Source organism: Eucalyptus grandis, chromosome 5 (genome assembly GCF_016545825.1).
Source record: "Eucalyptus grandis isolate ANBG69807.140 chromosome 5, ASM1654582v1, whole genome shotgun sequence".
Lineage (NCBI taxonomy): Eukaryota > Viridiplantae > Streptophyta > Magnoliopsida > Myrtales > Myrtaceae > Eucalyptus > Eucalyptus grandis.
In genome coordinates, this window is record NC_052616.1 from 55,894,921 (window position 1) to 55,903,907 (window position 8,987).

At 37.3% G+C, this 8,987-nt stretch overlaps 1 protein-coding gene across 2 annotated transcripts; it reads right to left on the reverse strand.

The window, feature by feature from the left end:
* Positions 1 to 1,947: 1,947 nt before the first annotated feature.
* LOC104445755 (cysteine-rich receptor-like protein kinase 10) lies at positions 1,948 to 7,536 on the reverse strand. 2 transcript variants are annotated; one of them, XM_039312206.1, is made up of 7 exons: positions 6,480 to 7,536; positions 5,179 to 5,316; positions 3,985 to 4,106; positions 3,774 to 3,834; positions 3,177 to 3,414; positions 2,911 to 3,049; positions 1,948 to 2,672 (listed from the first exon to the last, which is right to left on the reverse strand). In XM_039312206.1, the coding sequence occupies exons 1-7, from the start codon at positions 7,300 to 7,302 to the stop codon at positions 2,364 to 2,366; spliced, it is 1,830 nt and encodes a 609-aa protein (XP_039168140.1). In that variant the 5' UTR covers positions 7,303 to 7,536; the 3' UTR covers positions 1,948 to 2,363. The 2 variants fall into 2 exon arrangements, with proteins under 2 accessions (XP_039168140.1, XP_039168139.1); XM_039312205.1 differs by having other exon boundaries at positions 3,624 to 3,834; positions 6,480 to 7,532.
* Between the last annotated feature and the right edge of the window lie 1,451 nt (positions 7,537 to 8,987).

Below are 8,987 nucleotides of genomic sequence, written 5' to 3' on the forward strand. Positions count from 1 at the left end.
AAGCGACAATAACTAAAGTTGATCTTCCAATGTGAATGGTGTTTATATGATGTAGAAGGGCTTGGTCAAATAAAGGTTTTCTAGAAAAAGGTTGTAAGAAATTTTCTAGTTTTATACTGGGGCCAGCATGAGTTGTAGTTATTGTTTGGTAAAATGGTGTTTATATGATGTAGAAGGTGCTTGGTCAAATAAAGGTTTTCTAGAAAAAGGTTGTAAGAAATTTTCTAGTTATATACTGGGGACTAGCATGAGTTGCAGTTATTGTTTGGGCCAGCATGAGTTGTAGTTATTGTTTGGTAAAACTTAAGAAGAAGGAAAAATTTACGTATTGATATTGGATGGCTAAGAAGAGATATTCATAAGATATTTGTATGGGGGTGTGTCTATACATAGTGAATTATAAGAGGAGGTATTGATGATTGGATGGCTAAGAAGAGATATTCAAAAGATATTTATATGGGGGTGTGTCTAGTTAGAACTTTGGCTATTTTTATAAACCACAAGTCTACACGCAATTCAGCTAAATATACATGATGTAGTTATTATTGGAGGAACAAAGGAAATTTACAAGACTTTCTTTTTGCGGATCCTTCTTTTTCCCCTATTGGGCCCCTATTGCAACCCCTGGTGGTAATTCTACAAAACTTTGATTATACAAGCCACTTAGGTTGCTCGTACCATAAGTCAGTCAACCCAACTAACTTGTGAGTTTTTCCTTGTTTTGATAGCAAGAGAAGACTTGTAGAGCAAATTGACATCAAGGACACATTGGATCCCATTGAGCAAGTGCAAGGTGATGATCCCCTATTGGGCCCCTATTGCGACCTCCTAGTAGTTGACTCTACAAGACATTTGATTATACAAGAAATGTTGCTTGTACCATAAGTCAGTCAAGTCAACTGAATTGGAGTTTTTCCTTGTTTTGTTCACAAGAGAAGACTTGTAAAGAGCAAATTGAAGTCAAGGACAGGTTGGATCTCATTTAACGTTTGCACTGTGATGGGCTAAGTATGCCTCATAGTCCCATCACATCTTTGAAAAAAAGAAATTAGTGCACTCAACATCCTAAAATTTATAACAAAAATACAATCGAGTCAAAATTTTCAAAAAGTGCAATCAATACAATGACTTAGATGGACTAATTTGACAAGTTTTAAGACATGATGGCATTTTTACAAGTTTTAAAGCTTAATTGCACTCTCATGAAAAATTTTAGGACTTGATTGCACTTTTTAAAAATTTTAGAACTCAATCACACTTTCGTCACAAGTTTTAGGACTTCTAATGCTCTTTTCCATTTTTTAAAGAAAGAGGAAAATTCGAAATAAAGGAAATAAAAAGAGGGCCAAATGTTCTCAACAGTGGAGAAGGGAGAGTAGCGGCATTTTCTTGCAGAAAAAGAAAGAAAGAGGTAGAGAGTGTGCCGTATCTAAGGTTGATTTGATATAAATAAGTTGAGTTTTGAGGAAGATATTGATTTTGAATAGGCTTAGTCTCTATTGAATTGTTGTCGTCTCTCCCCAAAAAAGTAGTATCGGGGCAAGCATTGATGGAGGAAACTAGTGGTACCATATTTTAGTTAAATGTCTCAAACAATTGTACTTGGAAGCCTCGGATTGAAGATATATTTGCAATTATTGTCCTTCAACCCGAAGGACGAAAAATATGGGGAATGACACAGCCATCATTCCACCCAAAAGATGTAGTCTCAAACCATACAAAAATCAACTCCCATAAGTCTTCATTTAGCGCTTTTACTCTACTGGCCGCTAACCAAGGAAACCAAAAATTTTAGGAAGGAAAGGCGTGAGTAATCATAGTTCAGTGAGTAGTGTGTATCTCTTCTAAGCAGATTGAACATTTGCTATGCATGTTTAAGACACAAAACATAACTTGTTATATTGAATTTCATGATATAACATACTTATAAGAAGAAAATGAGTTATATACGCTTCAACATAGCTATATTTATAGCAGAAATATCCATTTCACAATAATATCAAAACAAATATCAATAGTCTTATCCATTGATCAATGTCATCAAAATCACAAGCCAATGGTCCATTTCGTTGGCCAATCTTGTGCTTAGATATTGACCATGGTCAAGATAACATCTCGTGGCAAGGGGACCAAACTCTTCATTTGGTAAGGTCTTCACCTATCTTGCCGGTGGCTATGTGACATCTAGAAATTTCCATACTCGATAATAGTATTTTGGACTAATTTTCATGACTGGATCGCTAGGAGTTTGTGGCGATGGAATTTGGTGAATAGATTTTAATGTGTACATTAGTGGTGTAAAGAAATGATATTTAATTTACCACAAGCCCATCCATGAAGAAAGATGTCGCTTATGCCGCCATTCACCGGGGGTATAATTGAGTAAGCGACATGTCATTGATCGACAAAGGCATAATCCTCTTGGTGGATTGGTCTGATTCAGGCCCTTTCATTTGGACAAAAAAGGCTGGATGTTGGGGCGATGGTGGTGTAATGGAATTGCTGCTGAGCAAGAGAACTATGGTTGTCATGGTGGGTCTAACAGCTGGATCTTCTTGAATGCATAGCAAGCAAATATGTAGGCATCGAAGCACTTGATCTCTTGAATTTGAATCCACAATAGCTGGGTCCAACACTTTCAAAGGTGTGCCGTCTCTCCATTGATTCCATGCCTACAAGAATAATTTCAGAAAATCTTCACAAAATTGCAGCATTAATTCAATGACTCATCATGCAAGACATCTAAAATCTTCCAAAAAAAAAAAAAACCATATATGACCAAGGAATAGGATAATTGACAAGTGTTTATATAGGCCAAAAGACTAAGTTTTACAGGAATTTCAATTTCATTTGGGGAAAATTACTAATATACAATGTGAAAAATTGTCTTGGTAGCATGGTGAAACTTACATAACCAGCAAGATATTCATCCTGGTATAAGTTATTCTTCTTGCCACAAATGATCTCTAGAAGTAGTATGCCGAAACTATAAACATCCGATTTCACCGAGAACTCTCCATGCATTGCATATTCTGGAGACATGTAACCACTGCAAATTCGAACATTAGCCATATGTATATAGCATATCTAGATGCAGATTAGTGAGCATCCATAAATAGATAAAATGAGCAAGTCTGGCATCCAATTATAAAGTCATCTATTCAAAAATAACTTACAAAGTCCCCACGATTTTATTTGTGCTAGCCTGAGTTTGATCGACCTCGAAAATCCTTGCCATGCCAAAATCTGCAATTTTTGGGTTCATTTCACTGTCTAACAAGATATTGCCACATTTTAGGTCACGATGGATAATTCGGAGACGAGAATCTTCATGTAGATAAAGCATTCCTCGAGCAATCCCGAATACTATTTTATAACGTAATGGCCAATCCAATTGTCTTCTTTTTTCGGGATCTGCATTGTTGTACCCCAAATTCATTAATGTGCTCGCATGAAGAATCTCTTCAAAAACTTAGGGTGAAGTTGGTCACATGATACAAAAATATATTTATTCTCATGCATCTAATGTAGCTTACAAGAAAAAGTATAGTTAGTTGAAAGAACAAAACCTCTTAATTTCAAGTTGTACATGGTGCAAAAAAGAAGGTTAAACTGCAACATACCAAATAAGAAGTAATCAAGGCTTTTATTTGGCACAAACTCGTAGACTAGTAGCTTTTCCGCTCCCTCCAAGCAAAATCCAAGCAATCGTACAAGGTTTACGTGTTGGAGCTTTGCAACTAATAGAATTTCATTCTTAAACTCTCCATCACCTTGTTTTGACCTTTGAGATAGCCTCTTCACCGCAACTTGTTGTCCATTACAAAGTCTACCCTGAAGTGTTTTGCATGTATTGTTAATTCCTCATAACAACTTAAAAACCAACATAAAAAAGCTTTAAGTGTTTCTTTTTCTTTGACATCATTACATTCAATTCACATGTAAAACATTCTTGATTATTTCTAATAGATATGTCATAAATACCTGGAAAACTTCACCAAATCCACCTTCCCCCAACTTATTTTCTTGAGAGAAATAATTTGTCGCAGCTTGTATTGTAGCCAAGTCAAATTGCAACGACTCCACAGTGGTAAGTTCCTTTGCACCTATATTACTCAGCAACTCAATTTAATTATCACACTACATCAACAGTGGCTCTTAGTGGTGTTTATTAGGCTACTAGTGCTTGGAAACATTATCCCAATGAAGGCACCAAATTAGATTGGCATGGTTGTGTTCCCCTACCCTAAAGCAATCTTTACTCTCTTGATTGGTCGTGAAGCAAAAAAAAAAAAATCATCAATACGATAGGAAACAAAGTAATGAGATGAATCTTGTATCGTGATTTCTTCTTTATGCTGAGGGCAGTTTTGGGTTTGTTAATTGCAGTGCTTGGAGGGAATCATTAAAGATTAGGAGTATTTTAATGCCTTATTATGTGGTTCGTAATGGTAAAGCTATATCACTCTGGCATAACTCTAGTCTTCTTTTTGCTACTTTGAATGACATTCTTTCCTCTACTTCAGCTTGGGAGATTGCCAGGGATTAAGGCACAATATCTGGCTTTGACCTTAGGTGGATTCGTACTTTAGTTGGCTATACAAGATAAGCTGCCTATATATTAAGGAATTGACAAATAATATTCTCCTTAAGGCCAAACTCTTCTTCTTCTTCTTCTTTTGTCTTGAAAGCATTAAGATTAGATCCCATATGTTCTTTGGGTGCAAAAGGCTGGAAGAGTGCTCTTCAGCTTTGTTTTCCTCCTAGAGATATTGGTGGTTGGGAGTTTGAATTGTCCTGACACACCAGGCTATGAAAGGGAGAGATTTTCATAGGTCATTGATGAAACTTTTGTGGAATCACTGCATCTATTTCATCTAGAAGGCCAGAAATGAGCTGTTACATTTCCATATTGCTCCTTCTCTTGATGGCATTATACATGCTTATGGAGTTAAGTATAGTTTTGAAGGTTGAAAGATTACGAAGAACTGGATCTTTCTATTATCAAATATTGTCGTTGATCTTTCCGTTACATATGCTACATTTATATTAAACGTATTTTTGATTTGTATGATTAATAATCATATTCCTTATAAAAAAATAAAGAAGTTTTATAATATGCTCAATTTATATAATATAGATAGTTTATGAGAAAATACAGGCAAATAATCAATTTACCAGTTTTTCCTTTGATGACTTCAAACATCTTCTTTCCTTTTCTTTGAAGAACGCAACAAATGAGAGAAAGAAGTACCATGACACCTCCAAGAGATATAGTAACGGTGATTGTTAACACAATAGATTTATTGCTTTTTCCTGCACACGTGCCATCATGAGTATGAGATAATTGACAAAATAAACTAAAAGATTTTTACATCAAAGCGTTTTTAGGAATGCGAAATATAAAAGAGAAGATATTAGAGAAAACTTTTTACGTGGAACATCATTTCAAAATTAGAAAGGGGAAAACTAGGGTATTATAAAATGTAATCACCCCAATATCAGTATCAGTATCAAGTATCAATTTACAATAATGGAAAAATTGCCCCAATATATAGTAGGATTCTAGGGCATACAAGTTAGAAGGGAAATTACATATATTTGCTTCAACACTAATAACTCCTCTTGGAATGCTATAGAGTGTAATTCACAAAGAAGCCTTCATCTTGGATACTCTTTAAAAAGAAGACCCACTTGTTATACATGAAAAGAATTGGATTCACCATATGAAACCTACTCAAAGTAAGAATATGAATTTATAGTGTAGGCCATCCCTAATGACACAACCTCGGGTAGAATAAGGAAACCAAAAGCAATTCATGGAGAACAAATCTCGGTAACAAGCATATCAATAGTCCTGACATTGAAAGTACAATAACACCATCATCGAACCCAACCAAAATTAATAGCTATTCCTTAAAACACTGCATATGATTGAAGAGAACACTGGCAACAACCAAGCTAACAAATCAATTCGTCTTCAACCTTGATACTTCCCCAGACCTTGAATACATCACAATGATTTATAGCTCAAACCCACAGTGACCCACTTCATCAAAAATCAGTTAAAAAACAGGCCATTGATTCATTTTGACATCTCTATGCATAACTCAAATTAAAAAAAAAAAAAAAAAAAAAAGGACCAGACTACACTAAGACCAGAAAATGTGCGAGCCACAAATATACAATAGGTAAATATGTCAAAAGCAGAATTTATTCAAAATTTACATCACCGATCAAATTAAGAGGACAGTGAAGGAGACTGAAACTCAGGAAAGCCCCTAGAATACATCCCAAAACTTGATATATCACAGATACGTATCAACCATTGACAGCACTTCACATATTATTTTTGTTTAAAAAAAAAAGTTGAATCTGAGAATTTAAGCCATTAAGTAGAATAACCATATTACCAAAAAATTAAATAGACCAGATATTTCTTGTATGGAGGAAGACAAATAATAAAATCAAACACTTACCTTTAGGTCTGATCTCGGGATCGGGAGCGGCAGCGGGAGAAGGCGGAAGATGGGACGGGGATGGCGCCGGGGCCGCCACGTCATAAAATGGGTACACCTCGAACCTGACGTTGCAGCTCAAAGTGTAGCTCCTCCCACCTTGCCTCCCCTTGGGGAGGTTCGAGATCATCGCCCGAAGGCACCTGTTGCAGTCCAACGCCGTCAAGTCCGGCGTGCACTGCGCGAGGGTGAACAGCTTCCGCAAGTTCGTCAAATTCACCTCCTCGACTGCGAATTTCTTACCCGACCCGCCGTTGGAAGCCCTTGTGGCGATTTTATCCACGGTCTTTGCCAGGACTTGCGCGAACCCGGTCGGATCGGTGATGTTCGCAACGTTTTGCATCATGAGAGTAGGCCTCAGATCCATGGCCGAGAAGATGGACCTGTTGTCGTACCGCAACATGCACTCGTCATACCAGATCACGGCGAATCGCTGGTTCGGGCATCTTCGGCGGATACCACGTTTTGCAGTGGCCACGCAGTCGTTGCACGTGGAGGTGCTGACGTCGCCGCGGCAGAGAAAGAGCCCATAGGCTCGGTCGGGAGGGTTCTGGCCGGTGGTGGCGTTGGCAAAGCCGTTGGTGCTGTTGGTGGCGGCAGAGGAGAGGGTAGAGAGGAGGGTGTTGAGGTTGGAATCGTAGGTGGAGTTGGGAGTGAAGAGACTACTGTGTGGGCAAGAAAGATTGAGATAAGTGACGGCAGCTGCAGTACCGAAATTCTGGACGAAGACGAGGAAGAAGAAGGAGGAAGAGAGGGAGAGGGAGATGATGTAGCAAGAATTCATGATTTGCTAGAGTTGGTGAATTGATTGGGCTTGCGGCAGGAGAACGGGCAGAAGATCGTAGGAAGGAGGAGAATCAATTTTGATGAACATCAATTCTTAGGATAAGTAACTGCAGCATGAACGGTACCAAGTCCGGAAAACTTTCATTTTCATGTGTTAGGATTAAGCGCAATGAAATAGAGAGTATATGCAAGAGAGAAATCAAGACATAAAATTTATCCTGATTTACCTTTAAATTGAGGCTATATCTTCCACTATAACTCTCGATTATAATAGAAGGAGATTATATATATTCAATAACTATTTATAAGTCTAAACTCAAACAATCAATAAAATATGGGTCCCAAACTTTAAAAATCCTCTAGCGTTAGCTCCCTACTACCTCTGTTGAAATGGCCCCCAAACCCTTGCCCACTCGCCATAGAGCAGGACCCTATGTCTTTTTATTGATGGAAACTATGAATTATACCTCAATATCATGTTCTTAAATTAATATAGAGGGCCATCATCTATATTGAAATGAGCTCAGGAGTTTTGAGCATTATAAATTTGAAATATTATTTCTCACGACATATTTAGGAGTTCTAGAACATATAAATTGATATCTAAAATCGTGAAAGGCTGTTAAATTATATAATCTTTGGCTCGGTCAAATGGGGTTTTTGACAATTCAAGACAAACCGGTGTGAGGTCGTTGACGGAAGTCAAGATGTTAAAGCGACAGGAGGTGGGGTTAGTTAGATGGGCAGTGGAATGAATGGACGGTAAGGATGGAAGACAGCATTTGCCGTCGTACGAGGTCGTTGACCAAAGTCAATTGCGTGATTAGCGTTCCGATTTGGCTCCACGTGGAGACACGAAGAGGAAAAGTCAAAACATGTACGCCAGTGATGTCGTTGGGGGGGGGGAGAGAGAGAGAGATGGGACGAAAGGGATTTTGGTAGTGCTTATAGTTTTGAATTTTTCTTCAAAATTTCGGTAATAATAGTAATAATTTTTAAATTTGAACATTGATTTAATTTGACGCGACTGTGAATGGAAAATCCAACCCCTCCGAAACGTTTCACTTGAGTTATGCCTATTTATTTAGGAGAGAAAATGGAATTGACTGGGTAATACTCTCACCTAATTTACTCGAGATATTACCCTAATTAATCTATCATATACTAACCTCATGATTTTGTCTCTATGAGGACACCAAACTTGATTGCATTTTTAATTGGGCATGTTTAATCTTGTATTTTCCTTCTAACCAAAAAAAAAAAAAAAAATCGTAGTTTCCAACGCTAAATTGTTTCATTTATTCAAAAGGCACCTCTTACATATATTATCCATAAACACTGTTTACCTCCTCCATTTATTCTTACCTTCATTTGCCATTCTAGAAGTCTAGCAAAGAAATTAACATGTAAATATAATATACATATATTTCATTACGTAAAGGGTGCGCTCACAAGGGAGTTATCAAATCTAATGTCCGAATTCATATACATATATATATGTGTGTGTATGTATGTATAGACACGTTAAGTTTACTGAATAATTTTGTTCACAAGTGTCGACATTGATGGTCATAGATTGAATTTGACGCAATTCTAGTAACGTTGCCGTGGGTTCCCGAAAGCTGAATGGTGTTGAGTGACTTTGGACTGTTTCGTCCTCAATGTCAAGTGGAGACTTGGAAA

Coding starts and splice junctions, on each gene's coding strand:
- LOC104445755 (XM_039312205.1), bottom strand. CDS start 7,302: ATGAATTCTTGCTACATCATCTCCCTCTCCCTCTCTTCCTCCTTCTTC. Junction 3,835..3,984: donor GATTTGGTGAAGTTTTCCAG/GTATTTATGACA, acceptor AAAACACTTCAG/GGTAGACTTTGTAATGGACA. Junction 3,050..3,176: donor AATAAAATCGTGGGGACTTT/GTAAGTTATTTT, acceptor TCGAATTTGCAG/TGGTTACATGTCTCCAGAAT.